The following is a 22476-nucleotide window of genomic DNA, read 5'->3' as shown; positions in this document are numbered from 1 at the left end:
CTGCAGCTGGACCAGTCATATCCAGGGGGCGGCCCCCTAAAGGAGTAACATAGCGTTCAGTTTGTCCTCTCAGGCTTGCCGTAGTGTTGTGATCCATTTAGCGCGCAGTTTAACATCAACTGGAATCGAGCTAGAACAACAGTGCAAATATAAACCTTCTATGGAACTAACCTGTCACCTGAATTGAACGCACTAACTCACTGATAATACTTATATATTAAATCCGTGGCATACATATCTGTGATGTAGTAATGAGGTCCTTGGCTGTGAGTGAAGCAGACAGAGCTCCGGGCTGTTTCTGGGTAACTAGGGCTCGTTAGCGGTACATGCTAGCAACACGTCTCAACATAACAGCCAAGCAGAGGAAACGACAATGGTAAGCATGCCGAAGCATTCGTATGTATTCCCATTTTGCTCCAGGATACATTTGGGTTTTGCCAACTACCTTAAACTGTTTAAAAACGTATCCTTGTGGTAAAAATCCTCCTTCCAGAGAAGGAGTCTGGCTCCCAGTCAGGTTGCTAAACGCAAGCAAGGAGATTCATGTGACGATGAAGAATGGACATGTAACACTGTAAGTAAAGAAACATCTATATTATACATGTAATGCCTTATCCAAAGTTGCTTTATTCAGAGTTACCTGGAAAACAACCCTATTGTTGCATTGTCTGTATAGATACGCGAGTGGCCGTATATTGCATATTAAAGAGTACGCCAAACTGTGGCTGAATTTGGCAATTTGAGGTTTTCTTGATAATTGACTTATGCAAAGACCTCCCATAACATGTCTATGGAAATCTTTGAACCATAACCAATCCCTTTTCGATTCAGCTGATCTTCTGAGTCCCTTGGCAGTGTTTATTTCTTGGTAGGGTAACTGTGAGTAACACATGAGCATTGGTACGTGCTGTATTGAAAGGTGAGTTATGCTTTTTCACAGGACAAAAAAAGAAAAAGTGATAATGAGAGGAGAGAAAGCCACATTTCTCCATACAGAAAGCCTCTGACACAGCTGAACAAACTGCCTGAATGTTTGGATGGTGACAAGCATGTAAGCGTTTTTGAAATCCATTTCATTTTCCTGTGTTAATACAGCAATAAATGCATATTATTGAATGTATATGCTCATTTGTTTAAAATCCTTTTTACAGGAGGCATTTATTCGAAGTATCCTCTCCAAGCCATTTAAAATTCCTATTCAAAATTACACAGGTAACAGTTGTTCTTGTCACTATGGATTCATGTATAGGACAATAGGTAAACAAGTACTTACTCTGTTCTTCTGATGAATTACCTACAGGCGCGCTGGGAATCAGGGCACTTGGTCTAAAGCGCGCAGGAGTAAGGAAAGCTCTTCACGATCCCTTCGCAGAAGACGCTTTGGTTCTTTATGAACCCCCGATTCTGAGCGCTCATGACCTGATCAAAGCTGACAAGTAGGTTCAGAACATATAGGATTATTCCTTGGTTTGATCACCTTTAACCTATGCTACCGAGAAAATGAATGTGGGCTTTGTACCGGTTCTAGAAAATACTTCATATCCTTAACTGTCATTGCTATATCTGTGCCATTGGTGGGAGTTTTTCATTTGTTTTCCTTTGTCTTTTTCAGAGATAAACTACAAATCCATGTTGTTGTGGATCCAGTTTTAGGAAAAGTACTCAGACCCCATCAGAGAGAGGTAAACACAAGATATATTTTTCTTATCTTCTCTGACCAAGAAAGCAAATTGCATAAATATGACAATATTGTGTTATAGTGGAGAATCAGAAATACTTTAATATCCCACAACTGTAGATGTTTTTCTATTGATAACATATTCTGTCTTCTATTTCTTTAGGGGGTGAAGTTCTTGTGGGAGTGTGTGACGGGAAGGCGTATCCCCGGGTCATACGGCTGCATCATGGCAGATGAGATGGGCCTGGGGAAGACGTTGCAGTGTATCAGCCTCATGTGGACCATGCTGCGCCAAAGCCCAGATGTAAAGCCCGAGATAGACAAGGTCATTGTGGTTTCACCGTCCAGTCTCGTACGTAACTGGTACAATGAAATAGAAAAGTGGCTGGGAGGACGCCTCTCACCAGTGGCCATCGACGGAGGTTCAAAGGAGGAGATCGATAGAAAACTAGGTACCTCTGTCTCCTCATGAATTCACAGCAAAGTTAAAGGGGCCCTATTATGCTTTTGGGGGTTTTCCCTTTCCTGTAGTGTGTTATTCATTCCAATTTTGATGATTTTGATTTAAAGTCATAGTAACTCTGATGATATTATTGCAGTTTATAATTTACATTTTGCCAGTTATCCACGATCATTTAAAAGTATTCAACCAAAACTAAAATGTATATATCACTTTTACAGCGCTCAAAGATGCTTTAAAAGAAAATAAAGAAAATATCCACCATATAAAACAGAAATAGTGTGTAGGCTTTTCAGAAGTCAGGGTACTTGGACAATATCTGGTTCAGCATCCAATATTTAATTTATAATATCCTTGTTGGAGTATTGTCTGCATATTCATGTATTTGTTTTCTGTGGTTTCTACTAGTGAACTTTGTCTCTCAACATGGTTTGAGAGTAGCCACACCGATCCTGATTATTTCCTACGAGACATTCCGCCTGCACACCGCGGTTCTGCACAAGGGAACAGTTGGACTTGTCATCTGTGACGAGGTATTTACATTTCCTTTAGAGTTGTGGCAGACTGATGAAACAATGATTTAACATGTATTATTGTGTGTACTGTAGGGTCATCGGCTGAAGAACTCTGACAACCAGACCTACCAGGCGCTGAATGCCATGAGTGCCCAGCGGAGGGTGCTGATATCAGGCACCCCAATCCAGAACGACCTACTGGAGTACTTCAGCTTGGTCCACTTTGTAAATGCTGGGATCCTAGGTTAGTAGCTTAACAACAGCTAGCCTATTACACATTTCTGTTATCTCTGCTGTTTTTCCTGATCCCCCCCCTTTTTTTTTTCTTACCTCTTACCTGGCAGGTACAGCGCAGGAGTTTAAAAAGCGATTTGAGCTTCCCATCCTCAGGGGTCGAGATGCAGAAGCCAGTGATAAAGACAGACAGATTGGAGAGGAAAGGCTCAAGGAGCTGATCAGCATCGTCAACAGGTGAGCTCAAAGGGCATGCAAGGTACTTTATATGTATTATGCTAATGTTCAGGTTCTGTGTGTGGGAGATTTGTCTGCCTGTGTGTGTCAAATTGCACTAATTAGCTTATGTCGATCAGCTGATGTGGTGATGTAGTATTTGTAGCATTTATCAAAAATACTTTCTCAGCTATTGTTAAACCTGTTTTAATATTCTGCCTCTACAGATGCTTGATCAGGAGAACATCTGACATCTTGTCTAAATATCTTCCTGTGAAAATTGAGCAGGTTGTGTGTTGCAGGTATGTCGGTTCATTGGGTTTCTTGTGTTAGAAAGTTGAGAATAGGTTGTAGCCATTTTTTTCATTGTAAACACAATGTTGGTCTCATTAGAAATTGTTGTTTTTGGACATAAACATTGTTTTCAAGGAATCACGATTTTCCAAAGTTTCAGCACCAATACCAAATGTGTAAACAAAAATTCAATCCTTAGATACATTTCTTCAAACAAAATGCTTATTTACCAAATGAAGCCTATTTTTTTTAATTGACACTAGTTTATAATGCTGTCTTGAGAAAAACATGCAAACACCTTTTTCTATTTGAAATGAAGCTAATGGACATATGGTTCTGGACACATTTCATACGGTTTTCAAAAAGTATTGATCATCCACACACAACTTTACTCAGTGTCTTTGTATGAATTGTAATATTGTAAATTAGAATAATTATATTAACACAATGTCCGTTTCCCTGCAGGCTGACTCCTTTGCAGTCAGAACTCTACAAGCGTTTCCTGAAACAGGCAAAGCCCATTGAGACATTACAGCAGGGCAAAACAAGTGTCTCCTCCCTGTCTTCCATCACCACACTTAAGAAACTGTGCAATCGTAAGTGCCAACTCCAAATATATCACACTGTTGCATTTGTGAAAAATATAGCTATCACGCAAAAACACGATGCAAAGTTGACTTTTGTAGAAATACTAACTCCTCTCCTGTTTTGCAGACCCAGCTCTGATCTATGAGAAGTGTCTGCAGAGGGATGAGGGCTTTGAAGGGGCGCTGGAACTCTTTCCCTCTGGCTACTCCGCTAAAGCTGTGGAGCCTCAGCTCTCTGGTGAGAACATGTCAAAAACCACTCTGTACAAATCGGCTTGTGGTGATTAAATAGTACAGATACACAGCACAATGGCTCCTGCTGACATCCATTTTAGAAGTTGCACATTTGACAGGCCACATGAAGACAAACTGGTTGTCTTTCTTCCAGGGAAAATGCTGGTTCTTGATTACATTCTGGCAATGACAAGGTCTACAACTAGTGACAAGGTGGTGCTCGTTTCCAACTACACTCAAACACTGGACCTCTTCGAGAAGCTCTGCAGATCTAGAAGGTACTTTTTGGGGGGAATCCACCATTTATTTGTGACTGTATTTTATGATTTTTCAGTGAGCAACAACCCTCCTCTTCTTGGTCTTTGACAGATACCTCTATGTGCGACTGGATGGAACAATGTCCATCAAGAAAAGGGCAAAAGTTGTGGAAAAATTCAACACTCCGTCTGTGAGTTTGACACAGTTTAAAAAAAAAAGGACTAAGCTTTGTGAAGCAGTTAAAGAAACTTCTGAATGTTTTGTTTCTCAGAATCCAGAGTTCATCTTCATGCTGAGCAGCAAGGCTGGGGGATGTGGCCTGAATCTGATTGGTGCTAATCGCTTGGTTATGTTTGATCCTGACTGGAATCCAGCCAATGATGAGCAGGCGATGGCGCGGGTGTGGAGAGACGGCCAGAAGAAGACCTGCTACATCTACAGACTGCTCTCCGTCAGTTCAACACAGCTCATAAAATGCACTCATTGAATCTTTCAACACATTTCGGGAACATTCAAAGCTTCCATATTTGACTTGTGTGTTTGTATGCTGGCAGACGGGGACGATTGAGGAGAAGATCCTTCAGAGGCAGGCACATAAGAAGGCCCTGAGCAGCTGTGTGGTGGACGAGGAGCAGGACGTGGAGCGCCACTTCTCTCTGGGCGAGCTCCGAGAACTCTTCCATCTGAACGAGGAGACCATCAGTGACACACATGACAGGTATGGAAAAGAAACAGTGCAGACCTTTTTTAGAATTTCTTTTAATGCTCAGCCTTGTGAAAAAATGTGAAACTACCTATTTAAGATGCATAGAATCTGTGCTGAAAACCCCCTGATCATGCCAAATGTGTGTATTACCATACTGGTTTTTATGAATTATGGATGACCCTGTCTTTTTGATAATGTTATAGAAGTAGGTCAATATTTATATGATAAGTCACATTCCAGTGGACGGATGCAGAATACAGTGTCAATTCCAGACTTACAGCATGCATGCTGGTGTGAAGTCTGTTTGAACTATTCACACTCATCAGAAATACTTTATTGGTCCCTGAGGGAAATTGAGTTTTGTAACAAGTAAAACAAATTAAAAAGAATACCATTTCTATAAACATCTGTTTTAGTATTTATATTGCAAACAAATGATATTACTGTTAACTGTTCAAATAAATAATTGTATAGCTACATTTCAATTTTTTTAATCATTATGGTTTTAATTCTATTGTAGCTTATGTGATTTATATTGTTTATTTATAGTCTATTAAATGTAATTATATTGTGTTAAATCAGCTACAATCTAATTTAGTATATGTAAGTATTATTATTACAATTAGGTACAATGATTGTATTCATTGTAAGTAAACTAAGTCCAACTGACAGCAGATCTGACTGTCATACAGAAACACACCGTGGCTGGATTTGTATATATTCAAGAACAGACATCAAGAAAACAGACCCAGTACTGCCTCTTTCCTTTATTTTGTTTACGCCAAACACACAAATGTCCCCATCTGATCACTTCATATAACAGCATCTTCCTCGGAGATCTGATCTGAGCCTGCAGCCTCGACATTGCCACACTGTATGTAATGTGCTGATCGGCCTCTCTTCCTCCCGCTTGTGTTTCTGTCAGGTTTCGCTGCCGCCGCTGTGTGAACGGCAGGGAGGTGCGGCCTCCTGCAGAGGCCTCCGACTGCACCAGTGACCTCTCCCAGTGGAACCACTGCTCCGACAAGAAGGGCCTGAGGGACCAGGTGTTGAAAGCCTCCTGGGACGCTGCCGTCTCATTTGTCTTCCACCAGCGCTCTCATGAGGACCAGAAGGGCGTAGTATAGCAGGAGGGACCAAACAGACTTTGTCAAAAGACTACATGTACCGTTTGTCCTGATATTTATTTGTTATTCTGTTTTTTTTTAAATGAAAGAGAGGAGCAGGATTGGTTATCTTTCCGTTGTGAATCCAGTAACTTCTGCACATAAACAACTACACTTACTGGATTTGAACACATTTTAATAGCACATGTACACAAACCAGTACGTTTTAGTACTTCATGCAGGCGACTAGTGCCGATATAAGTCGGCGCATGATTGTGTGTGTGTCTCTCTATACGAGTGCCGCTTCATTTACCATCATCAGTGTCTTCAATGTAGAGTCTCTGTACACGGGTACAAGTGGAAGGTTATAAAAAATATAATAAATGTTTGTCAAATACAAGGTTGCCTACATATCGCCTTCTTATTAGAGTCTGAGACCACTTACTGCTGTAACTCCTATAGACATTGTTTGATCGGCCTGAAACGTCCCGCGTTTGCTATCGGCCGACACCGGAAAGCATCTGCATGACGCGTCAACATGCGGACAACAGCGGATCTGCACCGAGCTGCTTGCAGCTTTAATTCATACTATTTTTTAAAAGTGTCAGACATTTGATTTGGAGTCAGTCCATCTCTTTATGAATGTGACATTTTCCCATCAATAAAATGAACTGTACAAAAAAATTAAATCTTAATCCAATACCTTTTTAAATGAATGCAATGTATAGTTTATTCTTCTGATTCACAGAAAGATAATTAAATATCATTTTAATCGTTCCAGTGTCTTTTTTGCAGGATATATTCAACGTTAACGAAATTAAACAATGGGAAGTTCAAGAACATAAACCTTGGATATATAAAAAGAATACAATGACGCTGCATCGCTGCAGTACGTGCAGTAGGTGGCGCCATATGCCTTTCATCTTGGTTGGTCGACCGCCATTAAAACTAGAGAAATAGAAGAGCCGGTGACTATTGTTATTGCTATATTACATCCATTGGTGAAGTAGCTGTAACTCATTATTTGCCAACCACAACGTGACGCAAAGGGACCAGAAGCAGACGGAACCAGGGCTGTGTCCCGATAGTTGGTTAACGTTTCAAACAGCATCGTAATTAACGACGTTGTAAATGAAACACACATAAATGCTAGCAATGGGGGACACTGCCCGCAAAGCAGACCTAATAAACCCAAAGGATGCATGTCTCACTTTAAAGGAGATATGTTTCCTAGCTGTCCGGGAACATTATGCTGCTCTGGGCTTTGAGGCTGTTATTGGTAAGTCGTGTTGAATAACAACTGTTAGAAGCTAGCATGTCATTTACCTTCGCTTATGTTACATATCCCATAAAGCTAGCATGTCAGTTACTTTCGCTAACTTTAATATTCCCATAAGTAAAGCCAACCAGCTAACAGTTCACTTTACGTTAAACTGAACTCCATTCAATCCACTTGCAAATGGCGATATTGTTATTAGTTGTATTCATTATTTTAGGACGGCAGTGGTGGAATGCAGTTAAGTACATTTACTCAAGTATCGTACTTGAGTACAATTCTGAGGTACTTGTACTTTACCTGAGTCATTTCATTACTCCACAACATTTTAGAAGCCAGTATTGTACGTTTTAATCCATTACATTTCTCTGACAGCTTCAGTTACATTACACATTCTGGTTACTAGCGAATACAAAAAATAAATAAAAACATGGATATAAAACTCAAGGTTAGGCTTAATTTTAGCTTTACATGTGATAAACACATTAATCCACCAATAAGTGTAATCCACTAATTTCATATGATTCTTAAACTGCCCATTACGCTTCACAAGTACTTTTACCTTTAGTACTTATTTAGAAGCCATTTAGAATGCAGGACTTTTACTTGTAACAGAGTATTTTCACAACTAAGTATTACTAGTTATACTTAAGTATGATATCTGAATACTTCTTCCACTACTGAAGGATGGTACATATCCCAAAATAACATTCAAGGGACCCCCCCCCCCCCCACAAAACAATCCACTCAAAGTTGTCAGACTTGGCTTTGTGTGTAACAGATAGGTTGACGTAAAAGAACATTTGACAGTTTACACTGCCTTTAATAACGTTACTTCGAGTACTTTAAAATAAACGTTACCAAGTTTGGTATATAATTGTTTTTGTTAACTTGTAACGTTACTCTCTTCTTGTATACCTCACAGTACACATGTAACATCAATTCACTTCCTGGTCCCTCATTGATGATTCCAATTCACTTTGAAAGATAAATCTATGCTAAAGTTATATTTTGTTTTGTAACTGTTGTAGATCTACCAACGCCTCTCATTAAGGGTCTTCTTCTTCATCTGACTGTATGCCAACTGGATGAGCTCCAGCCTGCCCTAAACAAGAGAGGTACGAACTGAGGAAGTGTATATTTCCTTTGTTCACAGAATGTGTACTTTTGTTTTGATCAGAATTCATGATTAAGATTCTATTTTCCACTTTCTCTTTGCCTTGTCTCAGGTATATCAACTCATGCCGGATGGATCGGAGTCCTACAGGAAATGCGTGGACTTAACCATGTAAGTACAATGGCTTCTTTGATTATCTCGTATAGTAACAACCAGAACCCAGATGTAATATGTATCCTGTGTTTCATTTCAGGCGATAAACTTCCACACAGAAGAAGAGGCCAAACATGAAGTTATGAGAATTATTTTCACTCTAGTATTCTACGGCTACACCAGCCAATTTGTCCAGAAAAACATCACACATCTGAACACCCCATCCTTCCTGTTGGCTGCAGCTAAATGTATCAAATATTTTTTACTCGATACTCCAGTTGAAAGTTTAACTTCTGAACGACGGCATCTTCTGAAGCTCTTAGAGAAGGGTATCAGGACGGTTTGTGTCTCGAAGTGCATGGATCTATCAGACAGGAAGACAGATTTGTACGTCCTCCATCGCCTGCTAGACCACGGGGTTGCTAAGAAAGTTGTTATAGATGTGAAATGTTCCCTCATGCTGTCCTGGATTCTACTCAACAGGGGATCTCAGTTTGTAAGCCCTGAGCTCAGGTCCCTAATGCAGAGAAAAATGGCAACATGTAACTTACAAGCCTATTCAGCCATTGCAGACAGGGCCAGTTGCGGTTTATGCATCAAGACTGCGGCTTCAGAGGATCACGTTGTTCCCTGCAAACGTTTGAAGTTGGATTGTGTCGAGGAGAAAGAAGCTGGGAAAGCCAACCTTGATGTGGATCTGAAGTTTCTCTGTCAAACCTTCGCTCCGCGTGAAGGGCCCTCAGCAGGGGCCTGTCCGTGGGGACAGATCGAATGTCTGGAGATCAGGAAGTGTGTGTCGGACACCTTCACAGTGCTGAACAATGCCCTGCCCACATGTTTCTTCCTGCGCTCTCTAACTCTTCACAGCATTAGTAAGTGTCTCAAAATGAATAATAATAATAATTTAGGTTTATGAACAAACATTGGTAGCAGTGGATAATTAATGGTGCCCTTTGTTTATCCTTGACAGTACCTTAAACTCCATTTAAATATTTTCAGTATGATGACAGTTCAATGTCCCAAACTGGCCCTCAAGAAGTTCCCCTCAAATCTCCAAATGTTCAGCTTTGTGTGTAGCACTAGCACAGTTGGATGTTACAGTACCCCCCCCCCCCCCCCTGCATGAAACGCCTCCATCGGACACCTTTCGTAACATAGTGACTTCACTATGTAACACTTGCATTTATATTGGCTAGCACTCCAGCACATTGTACGTGATATTGTACAATGTTCAACAGAGCCGGCCAGCTAACCAATCAGAGCAGACTGGGCTCTGGTTTCAGACAGAGGGCGAAAAGAGGTGCTGCAGCACAGACAGTATGAGAAGAATAAAGAGCTTTTTGAACATTAAAGCACGGAGACATGTCCCAGTAGAGGCACAAAATACAAATATGACCCTGAAGATGAGCATAATATGTCCTCTTTCTAAGTATTATGTAAAACAAGCGAACAATATCAAATGTTGTCTGATAAAGCTGTTAACAAAAACAACATTCAGTCAAAAGAACATCTGAAAATGCAGATGAATGCACAATAAAGGTGCATCCTAATCTTGACATTGAACTTGTGAATGTTGCTGTACTGAATCTATTGAACAAAGTTGAGGATAACCTTACTGTCACAGTAGTCAAACCTGACGTATTAGTGCGCAGGAATGATTGTGTTTCTGTGTGTGTCTGCAGCTTCATTCAGAGATGCGGATGTGCTGGGCCTGGCCAAAGCCCTGAAGACGCTGACGGAGAGCTGCCGCAGCTCCCTCACGGAGCTCAGCGTCAGCGTGCTGCCCTACGCCGGGCTGCTGGAGTTCCTGCTGGACGCTAACCCCCACCTGACCTCCCTGCACGTGGAGATCCAGACTGCCATGTTGGGATCACGCCTCTTAATGCGTCACCCCGGAGCTGAGGATCCAGACATGCCAGGTGCTTTGAAGCTGCTACCAAAATGAAGTAATATCTACGTAAGCAGAAAGTGTATCATACCTGTTGAGCCAGCCAAGAACTAAGAAGGGCTGCACGATTTGGACACAATAAAGAATTGGGATTATTTTGGGATATAGGAAGTATTGATTGTTTATATATATATCATTATTCTCATCCTTGAAAAATATCTCTTTTGTTAAGTTTGTAAAATACTATTAGTACGCCTGAATGTCTCTGAAATTCCAGATTCAAAATTGCATTTGAACAGAAAGCCTTTAACAAATAGGTGCTTCCTGCTATATGAATATCACAATTTCAATTACATTTAAATGAATTGTGCAACAGATCCTCTACCGGTTGAGGGCAGAGTAACCTCAACATTAGAGAATGTTTTAAACAAGAGACGGTCATCACATTTTACAGATGAAAGAAAGCAATGTCAGATAACCATTTGTTTTTTTCTACAAATGCGGTGTTTGTTTTTGGTAGTTAAACCACTTCAGACGGGTCATGAAAAAGAGCAGTCGGAAGATAAAAAGTTCAGAAAAACTTTTTTCGAAGATAAAATGCAAACTTAGGAATGGCACCCTCTGAGGTGACTGTTTCCTGTCCTCCACAGAGCTGCCTCTGCAGAAGCTGTCAGTCAAAGTGGCTGAGCTCCAGCTGACAGATCTGCACTTCATCACCAATGTTCTGAGACACTCTCCTCATCTCACCTCGCTCCACATCGCGGGGATGAGATTACCAACCGGCTCCTCTCAAAGCCTCCTGCTCAGCACTCTCTCAGGTAACGTCCTGTCACTGTTAGCTCCTGAAAGGCACAACGCGCCAGGGTGCGGAGGCTTGATAGAGATCTAAGTCAATACAACGAAGATACATTGACATCTTGACTCATGAGTCTGCTCATATGGTAACAGAAAAAGGCCTAAACAAGGGCTTCTATATGAGTATTGTATGTGAACAAATACTGAGCACCTGTTTTAGGTCATATATGTGCCCTAAAGAACACAAGTATTTATTTATAGTACAAAGATTTACATCTGTTTTGTTCTTTCCTCATTTATTGATTATAAGTTAAATATAGAAACACACCAGCCTTAATAGATCTGCTTAAATGTTATATTAACTGCTGCTGACATTCTGAAACACGAAAGCCCAACTGATTCAGTTTTCTTAAGGTTCATACTGATACTGATTAGTTAGTTTATAAAACCTTTCAAGTAGTATGTGTGCCTGATCAATTGATCTGACTAATTCTTTACTAAGTCTTACCTGAAGTGCTGTCAGTAACGACTTATTTTCCACTTTTAGGCTCCAATCAGCTCTTGAGGAGTCTCCACCTCGAGGACGTGAAGCTGTCCGATTGTCTCCCTGAAATCCTGAATCTACTGAGGAACTGCAAGTTGGAAGGTAAGAATACCATTTTGTAAACGTGATCCTGTGGAACACAAAAAAGTGATCAAATCAAGTTTTATTTATAAAGCACATTTAAAAGCGATTTTTGGTCGAGCCAAAGTGCTGTAGGCTACATATAATAAAAACACATTACTACAATCACAATAAAAGACAATAATTGACAACAGAAATATAAAAAACAAAAACACAGGGAATAGTCAGGTGTCGTGCTCTGCTCTGACTAGAAGGCCAGAGAGAAGAAGTGTGTTTTTAGTGAGGATTTAAAAACCCTAGGGTCTGGGCCGACCTCACATGGAGGGGCAGAGTGCTCCAGAGCCTGGGGCCAGCTGCTGCGAAGGCTCGGTGCCCTCAGGTTTTAACCTGTGATAGATCTGTTTTCCCTGCAAATGAAACAATATCTTCAACACTTAACACCCTTCCAAATGTACACATCTTTAAAAAAGTACTAATACTATAACACTAATACTCATTTTAAAGTGATGTCCTGCACTCACACACAGTTGTCTCTCTTGCAAGACCCTATATTTTGGCCTGCTGTACATCTGTTTATTCTCAAATATCCACAAACTTATATTTCATATTGTGTTTATTCTACTGCACATTATTGAATTATACATTCAGATTTAACCTATGTTATCTTACATGTACATAGATGATTAATTCATGCGTTTAACTTCCACCATTTTATCACTGGCATAATTTATTTTGCATTATTTGACTTCCTATTTTATTTTTCTAAAGTATATTGTATTTTGTACTGTTGGCGGGAATTGGGATTTAAAGTGGACCTATCATGCTATATTTGAACAATATATTGTGGGGCCATACCTATATAAAACATGTCTGTGAAGTTTTTTTTTCAAAATACGAAACAGATCCTGCGTTTTAGCCATGCCTCATTTTGCTCCATTTGCTCTTTCCAGCCCTGTAGGGGGCTGATTCTGTGACGTAGCTTTAATGCAAATGAGCTGCAGCTGACCACGCCCCCCTGCAGGAGAGGGGAGCGTGCTCTGATCAGCTGCTGGGCTGTCAGAAGAGGGGGAGAAAAAGAGATCTCCGTCCTCCGTGTTTTATTCTTATATGATTATATAGAGTCATTATTCATTTGTTTTAAAGCTCAATAAATAACAAAGAAGACCTTTGTCCGGCACTTTTCTAATTTTGTCCGGAAGTTTTAAAGTTTAACGGACATGTTGACCGGCGAAAAAAAATCTAACTGAAACTCTGCTGCACGGTCCCCTCGTTCCTTGGAAGAGGCGGAGAGGTGGGTGTTTGTCATCTGCTGGTGGACTACCGGAGAGAATTACAGTGCTTGCCTCGACGGGGAGGGATTGCATTGAATTACAGCAGCAGGAGCAAACGCTTGCCTCGGGCAGGGAGAAAAAGAGCCACAGCGGAGAATAAACAGAAGGGAAACCATGACAACCATGCGTGGGAAGTCTTCTTCGCTGCTTTTGTTGCAGACTACAGCGCCACTTACAGGCCTGGCATATGTACTACAGCGTCTCCAGCGCTTTCGAGCGGCAATGGCCGGCCGTGGCCCAACCCCCCATTCCCCTGATAGGTGGAGAGTTGGCCATATAGGCGGAGCTCCTCGTTCCTGACGTCAGAGAATTTTCAAATCTGGATCAGTCTGTATCAGATCCGTTGCAGCCCCGTTTTTAGAGATTTGGGTATGGAGGAAAAGAGAGAGGGTTGTGTTTTCTGACACTTGGTGAGTTCCCTGACACACCGGGGACACATATTCATGTATAAAAGACGTACAAAGGTGCATTTTGCATGATAGGTCCCCTTTAACATTTTCGTGGCCAACATCTCCACCTTGTGTCCATAACATGATGTGGAGCCCAAGATTACGTTTACTCAGTGTTTTTAAAGCTGCTTTATAAAATGTATCACCTACATTTTAGGAAAAAATACAAATCAGAATCAGGTTTATTGCCAGGTCGGTTAACACACACGAGGAATTTGCCTTGGTGTACATGGTGCATACATAAACACAGTTAACGGTAGAAAGTAAGTAAAAAGCACCAACTATTATATGATAAGATACAGAAAATGATTTACATTGAATCTGGATATACAAAAAACGACCTGCAGTATACTATTGCAAAGAACTTGAAATAATCTAATCAAATATGTGCAGTATTGTTATTGAAGTGGATGAGAGCTAGCTAAATTATTTCTAACACATGAATGAAGACTGGCCTTGAGTAAGGACTCAGGTGGCATTACAGGTTATTTTCTTTCAGTCAAGCAGACACAACAAGCGAAACTTGGCTCTTTTAAAAGTATTCACCTCGATCAGTATGTCCAGAGCTCAGTGCAGTGGAACTATTTTGTTTTTGTGTCTCTTCCTCAGAGCTGCGCCTGAATGACTGCCGCCTTCTGGAGAGGTGGAGCGACAAGCAGGAGAGTCTGCACCAGCTGGTGTGTGCTATGAGGACGCTTCCCTCTCTGCACACACTCAGCCTGGCTCAGAATCGCATCGGTAAGCACTTCTCTCACAACCGTTCCAGTGCTGTGATTCAGGCCAGAGTTCATCATCACTGCGGCGCTGCACTCTGACCTGACACGCCAAGCGATGTTACATCAGCACAAACATTTCTACGCTCTTTGTTTTGAGATGTTCATAGCAAACTGGTTTCTTATCAATTCAACTTGCACACTTTGACTTCTATTTGCTTATGTTGTTCAATGATAAAACAAATGTGGGTAAAGATTATTTTCCTGTTGATTATGGGATTAATTTAGATTTGTTTTACGGTCTATCAAAACCAAACTGTTTATTAAGAGCTGCTGATTGATGAGATCCAGCGTGTCCTGAATGTGTTCATTCCCCTTTTTACTTTTCCTTCAGCTAAACTGTCTGTTCCTTTAATCATGAGTGCCTTGTTCATCTTCACACGGCAGTTCAGAATGCATTACATAGATCCCAACTCAAACTGGGTTTAATCTTAGCCGTCTACCGTCTATCTACCGTCTTTATTTTGCTATCACAGGTTTATGTATATAGTGGAAGGTTGCATTCAGAATGACCCACAGAGAGAACATTGTTGGTGGAGAGCTTATCAGAGCTAGATAGAGCGAGACTATTGGACTTCCATTTATTTATTTAAACCCTTATGTTGCTCAGTGTTGGACTTTGGTTGCTAAATGTTCCCCTTGTGAGCTTTTAAGCTAATGATATGTTAATGATCTCTGCTTGTTATCCAGCCAATATTTGAATTATTGCAGCATTGATTTAATGAAAAACATCTTTACACCGTCTCAATTTGTCTCCTCTTAACAGAAAAGTGCTTTGTGTGCATCTCCAAATCTCCTGTGTTAATAACCTGCCTGTGTCCACAGCTAAGAACGTGTGTGTGCTGGCAGATCTGTTCTCAGGACCCTCCCCCAGCCCACTGAAGAGACTCAACATCAGGTGAGGGTCAACCATAGGCTCCTCAGGCTCCAACACCTCTCTGCTGCTCATTTAGGCTGCATCTACACAGAGACGAAAACTAACCCAATTCGATTTCAAAAAAGTCTTCCGTCCACACGGTATCGGCTCAAGAAACGTGTCCGTCTACACGAGACCGCTCGACCCGCTGTAGTATGCCGGGCCTGTAAGTGGCGCTGTACGCCACAAAATACACCAAAAGCCTGGTTGCCCTTCTGTTTATTCTCCGGGGTGGATTTAGCGACATGTAGTTCATATTATGACCTTATTACTACAGATAGTGTAACACTATGCTGATCCTCTGCTGGTGTCAGTGACACTGATCCTTATGTGCTGTCTGTCCTGAACAGCTCCAACTTCATCCTTCCTGCCGAGCTGCTGGAGTTCTCTAGGAGACTGAGGAAACACCCCCCACCCCAGAGACTGACCCTGGACCTCAGGAAGAACCCAGGGGACAGAGACCCTGACACCTGGAGCTCTGCCCTGCACAGGCTGCAGCCCTTCTGTGTTTCACTGGTGGAGGGATGGAGTTCCTCCAACACCATGGCTGACTACATCAGCAACATGTGAACTAAGGGGGTCTGAACACTTAGCTCTTCATGTTTGTCTCTTTGACAGAAGAATGACTCAGCAGTTTGGTTCAGTTGAGAAACTAATGACATTTTTTAACTGTTTTCTTTAATTTATCAAACCACACCTACATCTTGGATAACTTGGGCAGTGTCCATTTGATTCAAATAAAAGTCATATTTTCACCACGTCTAAAAGCTCTGGGGGGTCTTATTTGTCCTTCATTCTTGATTGCTATTTGGGGGTTGTCCCCTTTCCAGTAGTGTGTTGTATAGGTTTTTGTCAACGCTCTGCAAAGACTAAAGTTCCCTCCAGAGGGAGTTTCTCTCTCCCACACACTCCCCCTCTGCCTGAAACGTCTCCATTGGACTCCTTTGTAACACTTGTGCCTCTATTGCCTACTGCTCTAAAACAGTGTAATTGATAGGATAAGTGTGTGACATCTCTTTGTGGGCTCTGGTTTCAGACAGAGGGTGAAAAGAGGTGCTGCAGCACAGGCAGTATGTTCAATATAAAGCTTTTTTTGAACATTAAAGCATGAAATCATGTCACAGAAGATGCACAAAATACAAATATAAACTTGAAATTAGAAGAATAGGGCCCCTTTAATTATTACGCATTGGCGTGTGAATGGCTCAGCAAGGAACGGTGATACAGCTGCTGAGACCCATAATCTCACGGACATATTTACATTTTCTCAGAATTGTACTTAAAGTAAAGAAATATTTTAGACAAATCACCTCTTTTTAGAATGTGAACAAGACCTGCAGTTAAGCGTACCGGGACTTAAAAGTGAGCTTTAGGATGAAAAAAGAGTGGCATAGTTTTAAAATAAAAAAGCACCCCATCAGTTTGACATTTGAATCTTTTATTAAACCAACATCCGTTACACTTCCAGAGTCTTCCCTCGGACAGAGTGTGAGTGACAGTGGACATTAAGATACAACCGAAGAAAAACTTGGAGGATTGACGTCGAGGTGAAGAGAAGTTTCACAGCAGCTATCTCACACCTCCTCCTCCTCACGGTCATTTTCTTTAAATTAGACGAACAGCATCGACATCGACTACCAAATCATCATTAGTAGGAACCAAGTAGAAAAAAACAATCAGAAAAAAACGGATTAAAAGAGTTTAAATCTTTTTCTTAGTGGATTTTTTAAGCTAAATACTGTAACACTTAGTTTCTGTAAATTAGTTTTTCATTGTATACCCTATTCTCATATTTTTTAGTAAATTCAGTCGAAGAGAGTGAAGACCCTATGTCTGCATGCCTAATCGGTTGATTTGCCGGGTCTATCTACAACCATCTCTTACATAAAAACAATGACACTCGCAACAAACACACAGCCACTTACACACTCATACACACTGCCGCGATTCTTTCAGCCTGGCATTCACTGTGAATTTACAGAGGGAACAAAATGGCCGTTTCAAAACATCATAAAGAAGTCAGTTGTCAAATAAGGGATACGTTTGTTCATATGATTTCTTATTATTTTGAGTGAATTTGAATTGTCTCTAAGAAATGATTGGCTGGACAAATGAGCTTTCCTTAAACAAGAAAATAGGTCCCAATAACAATACGTGAAAACATTTAAAAGTTTAAAACTGTCGTGGTAATCTGGTATGTTCAAAAGTCTCCGTGACAGATAGGAAGCAAACTTTTAATGAAGCTTCTTGTTAGCCTTAGTCACCAATTCATCTCTTAGTAACCTGCGTTTGGTGCAGTTCGGACAGTGTTTAAACCTGGCAACCCCACTATGAGGACAGGACGTTAGTATCAATTTGTGTGGGGTTAAGTAGCTAGTCTGTCTCTCTTTGCACAGAATATTCGCAGCACGGTGAAACAGCTGCCAAATTCTGAGACCTATAATCTCAACAACGCATCTTAATCTTTCACAGAACTTTACTTAAATAAAAAAAAAACCTCTAGACAAATCACTTCTTTGCAGAATATGAAACAGACACACAGTTAAGGTATCAGGGCTTAAAAACACTTTGTGGTACTCGAAAGGAACTCTGGAGATGTGTTCGAATTGCCTCCATAAAAGTGACAAATGTACACCAACATGGGAGGAAATAAGAAAATGAACTTCCACTGTAACCTATGGTGTTTTTCTTCTCCTTTTTTCTCTATATACTTATTTTACAGACTTTAAAGTGTCAATGTACATCTTTGTGGAGTGTGTATGTTAAGTGAGTGAGGTGCACTTCACACACACAGCGACACAACTGAGTCGTCACACAATATTTAGCCAAATACGACCTGTGAGTCTGAGTGTCACCTGGACCTTTAAGGTGGAAGTGTTTTTCACGATGGTTCGTTTTCACCAAAAAAGCCAAATGAATCAAACTAGCACAGCAACATTCACACAGGCATACTGACAACTACAGTCGCACAACACACACACACACTTGCGCTGTAACAAAAACACTCACTTGGAGCCTACATTACAATATATTGAGAAGGCATGAAGGAAATCTCAAATAAATATAAATAAATTAAATCATATAAAATGAATAGGTTAAAAAACATAGAAATGATGTTAAATACAGCAAAATGAATTACAATAAACAACAGTACTCGCCCGTAGACCAAGATAGACACAAGAGATGGGTACATTTTGTAAACAATGACAGACGGACGGACACATTCACAAATCATTAGTGAGCAGAAAGGCCTGTTGGGGCGCAGTCGTGAAGGGAGGGGGGGTCAGGTGTGTGGGGGGTGTGTGTGAGCATGCTGTGTTGAACATTATGATGGAGCCTGATTGGCAGTGCTTCAATCGTCCCTATTCCTGGAGCACTGTGTTCAGGGACTGCAGGACAGACATGACCAGATTCCCTCAAGATGACCTAACGCTGTAGAATACAAGACTGTTACAAACAGTAGAGCACTACCACTGACCATTGTGTATGTATAAAGCAAACGTATAGAGAACATTAAAACAATCATAATAATGCTCCCTGAAAGACATACTGGGGTTTGTCGGTTACAGTCTCAAATGTTCGAGTGCGACCATTAGCTTGTGGTGGCTAAACATAGCTAGCTAAAGTTAGCTAATACAACCAAATGTAGTCAGTCGGATGGCTTTACAATTATTTTTATATTTGTCTTCTTTGTTTTAGCTTATAGCTTCTATATAGATGGTACTTTAAGTAGTGTGCCTGCAAACACTCAACATAATTGGATAATAGTTTAGCACTAGACTCAACATAGCTGACTATATGCTAAAGTATGCTAACTGTTAGCATGGAGCCTGTTCTCAGAGCTGTCCAAATTCTTCATTTTGTCTTATGTACTAATATTATGTTGTGTGTTAGTAGTATAGTAAAGGTGTATATATGCATACAACAGTTACAGAAGTATAAACAGGGTTTCTCTGAGACCTTTCTAATGCCATATAGAATGCACTTTAATACTTCCCTCAATGTCATACACGGTATGAAAGTATGATGGGAAACCACTAGTGACAATGTGGTGTAGATTTATTCATCAATATAGTTTTGTCACTTTTTCCCAGCAATACATCACATTATTTCCTAATGATATAATGAATTAAATCAACTAACTTGAAACAGAAATGCCTGGAAAATTAATGGAAGGATTGAAAATCATTCATCAATGATGTATGCTGTGTTCACTTCAGGCTTAACCATTTTAACAAGCTGAAAACAGTTTATGCGAATGTGTATATAAAGCCAAGATGGGGGACATCTTGGAGCCTTGAACAACAACTAGAGCTGATGAAGCCACTTATCACTGTCATTCTTTACAGCTACACTTGTTTAAAGTTGGACACCTGACTAATGGAATGATGTCACCCAGATGTTTTGTCATCTGGTTTCTGTCCCAGCTGTGGCAGTGTTAAACATGTTGGACCCAGGCTCACCTTTACCCTTCTGTCTGAGCCATATCTCAGCAGTATAACAGTACTGAGGGAATGTTGCAGTCAGGCTTTACATCTTGTGAAAATCTGGTGCTGAACCATACAGACGCATTGCTTAGCTTAGTGTGAGCGACATGTTAATGCATCATTCACCTCAGTGATAGTTGCGTTAGATGCTATCGTACACTGCAGGATCTGCAGAAGGTGGAACCCTGGGGAAAGGACTTTTCAGAATGTGCATGTACGGCTATGTGTATGTTAATTTCAGTGTGACAGTGTTGGAAAACGAAATAATTTCGTACAAAACACAGATTTAAAATGAACCCTTGGGAGAGTGTCGGAGATACCGACGTCAAGCCAAAAAATAAAAGATCCTGATGAGCTCCCTGCTGTTTCTTCAGACTGTATGTGTGTAATAATGCATGTGAAGGCACACACAGTGCTGTAAGCAAATGAAAACCTTGCAACAGAAATAGTGTTTTCTTTCTTCAGTAAATGTCAGTTAAAGGACTACATCTACAGAGAGATAGAACAAACAACTGGCTCAACTGAAAATGTACAGCGGTAAAACAAGGCAGTTTTGTAAGTCCCAGAAAAGTAAACATGTCGGAGAGGCAACGATGTGTGTGTACGATGTGCTGGGGAGGGAGTGGCAGGGGGGTTAACGGGAGCGTAAGGGGCTCATGGACGGTGTGGGGGGGGGGCTATAGGATTCCATCCATGAAGCTGGTGTCCAGCCTCTGGATGAGCACCCGGATGAAGGACATCTCCTTGCGGGTGTTCTCGAAGATGACCCGGGGGTCGTCGGACTGGCAGCGCAGGCAGTTGGGGGCCATCACCATGGCCAGGTTGTTCACGTCCATCTTGGTGATGGTCACATTGTCAGACTGGGCGAAAACCTGAACACATAACGTACAGCAGTCTGAAGGTCGCCTTCACTCAGATTCAAGATGTTTTATAGACATTTGCTATCACATAAGGATTTGGGGGGGGGGGGTTGCATACAGCATGTGAATACTTGCTTGTGGCTATGTCTTTCAGAAGTCTTACAGCCTTATGATGTAGTATGTGTGTGTAGTATGTGTGTAGAGTATGTGTGTACGTGTCTGTATCTCTGTGTGCAGCTGTGTATGTATGTGTGCTAGGATGACGAGGTGACTTTATGCAGCACTGCACAATATTTGTTATAATTTGTCCCACATATTCAGAAGATGTAACAATCTTTAATTGTTGCTTTTATCCAATAGCAGTTTAGAAAGCAAGATTGGGCTACAACCATTAGCTCTATCAGATTTCAATCAATTAACACATTCTGTAAATGTATTGGTTTAAGGGCGTAGCTGGTGGATTGGTAATCCCAGTTTTTGTGACATTCGACCAGTTTATTTTCTATCATGCAGAGAGGTGAGTACGATTTGAAACATACAAGAAAAGCCTGGCTCATTAAGAAACCAAAGAGGTGGTCATTATATTGAATGCCAACATTGACCTGCAGACACACTCCTTGTCCAACATGTGGCGTGTTGGCACCAGATGGCTGTACTACGATAACTCAAAACTAAATGCAGGGTCTGTTGAACTGGCTTCGTAGCACAGGCCTCCGGTCAGCCTAGTTTGTGCATCGGTGTGTGTTTGAGTGCATGTGTGTGTTACCTGTAGGAAGCGGATGAGGTAGCACAGCACCAGTTTGTTGATGTGTGGCAGACCCAGCACCACGGTGACAGCGGCCTCTGGGTTGTCATAGTGACTGATGCACTCGTCGTAGAACTCGTGAGGGATGAGAGGCTCCTCCAGCTCCCTGTACCACAGCTTCAGCAGAGACGCTGGAAACACACACAAACAAACACACACACACACACACCAACCAAACTTTTACTCTGCTGACCTCTTGTTACACACCATGTTGATGTTGCGGGGGGGTTGCTGTTGGGTCGATGTGAGTGGATGTGTTTGTACATGTCAGCAGTGTGGAACCAGAAGCAGGTCTGCTATCTAACAGTGTGTGTGTGCACTATCTAACAGTGTGTGTGTTCACCTGGGATGTGCGGGTCTTCCAGTCCTGTGGGGATTTTCCATTGATCCACTTGCAGTTTGAGGGCGTTAACTTCATCGATGTCCCCCGGTACCCTGGAGGTCAAAGGTCACAATGTGGTTACCCTTCAGCCCCTCATTTAGTGTCAGCGACTGTACGCTTTATACCCTGACTGGAGCTGAATGCTTTCTGAAAAACACCCAGTTTTACATTTTCTAAAGGTAGAACCAAGTAGCACAATTATAATAATACATTTTATGTAACGGAACCTTTTATGGCACAGACGGTGCAGGATCAGCAACAAAATATGAATAGCAAGATTCATTGGCAATTTGTCGACATGCGAGTATTCCGTGCAGAATTTGAATTTTGT

At 41.2% G+C, this 22476-nt stretch overlaps 3 protein-coding genes across 3 annotated transcripts in view; 2 read left to right on the top strand and 1 right to left on the bottom strand.

Moving 5' to 3' along the window:
• The first annotated feature begins 65 nt into the window (after positions 1-65).
• Positions 66-7015, top strand: rad54l (RAD54 like). The gene is made up of 18 exons (XM_034081314.2): positions 66-376; positions 494-574; positions 941-1051; positions 1152-1212; positions 1301-1436; positions 1613-1682; positions 1842-2130; positions 2547-2671; positions 2747-2897; positions 2998-3124; positions 3331-3405; positions 3863-3993; positions 4112-4222; positions 4373-4496; positions 4588-4666; positions 4748-4927; positions 5031-5194; positions 6108-7015. Exons 1-18 carry the CDS (start codon positions 374-376, stop codon positions 6307-6309), a joined length of 2220 nt encoding a protein of 739 aa, XP_033937205.1. The 5' UTR covers positions 66-373; the 3' UTR covers positions 6310-7015.
• Positions 7016-7230: 215 nt separating this feature from the next.
• lrrc41 (leucine rich repeat containing 41) lies at positions 7231-16365 on the top strand. Its single transcript, XM_034080331.2, has 10 exons — positions 7231-7567; positions 8596-8682; positions 8794-8852; positions 8935-9706; positions 10517-10753; positions 11373-11540; positions 12065-12163; positions 14532-14660; positions 15521-15593; positions 15962-16365. Exons 1-10 carry the CDS (start codon positions 7435-7437, stop codon positions 16179-16181), a joined length of 1977 nt encoding a protein of 658 aa, XP_033936222.1. The 5' UTR covers positions 7231-7434; the 3' UTR covers positions 16182-16365.
• Positions 16366-17759: 1394 nt separating this feature from the next.
• Positions 17760-22476, bottom strand: part of arhgap39 (Rho GTPase activating protein 39) — a 150447-nt gene continuing 145730 nt past the window's right edge. Inside the window, exons 9-11 of the mRNA XM_034081468.2 lie at positions 22107-22198; positions 21725-21894; positions 17760-20970 (exon numbers count right to left, since the gene is read on the bottom strand). Of these exons, the coding sequence (XP_033937359.1) occupies positions 20776-20970; positions 21725-21894; positions 22107-22198 (457 nt within the window). The 3' untranslated portion in view covers positions 17760-20775. The remainder of the gene's footprint in view (positions 20971-21724; positions 21895-22106; positions 22199-22476) is intronic.

The sequence above is a fragment of the Pseudochaenichthys georgianus genome, chromosome 4 (genome assembly GCF_902827115.2).
Source record: "Pseudochaenichthys georgianus chromosome 4, fPseGeo1.2, whole genome shotgun sequence".
NCBI classification, from domain to species: Eukaryota; Metazoa; Chordata; class Actinopteri; order Perciformes; family Channichthyidae; genus Pseudochaenichthys; species Pseudochaenichthys georgianus.
This window is presented reverse-complemented; position numbering and strand designations above follow the sequence as displayed.

Excerpts from the sequence above, each read along its gene's own strand:
- rad54l (XM_034081314.2), top strand. Across the intron at positions 4,223-4,372 it reads TGTGGAGCCTCAGCTCTCTG|GGAAAATGCTGGTTCTTGAT; the intron begins GTGAGAACATGT and ends TCTTTCTTCCAG. Across the intron at positions 4,497-4,587 it reads AAGCTCTGCAGATCTAGAAG|ATACCTCTATGTGCGACTGG; the intron begins GTACTTTTTGGG and ends GGTCTTTGACAG.
- lrrc41 (XM_034080331.2), top strand. The coding sequence starts at position 7,435 with ATGCTAGCAATGGGGGACACTGCCCGCAAAGCAGACCTAATAAACCCA. Across the intron at positions 10,754-11,372 it reads TGAGGATCCAGACATGCCAG|AGCTGCCTCTGCAGAAGCTG; the intron begins GTGCTTTGAAGC and ends TGTCCTCCACAG. Across the intron at positions 15,594-15,961 it reads CTGAAGAGACTCAACATCAG|CTCCAACTTCATCCTTCCTG; the intron begins GTGAGGGTCAAC and ends TGTCCTGAACAG.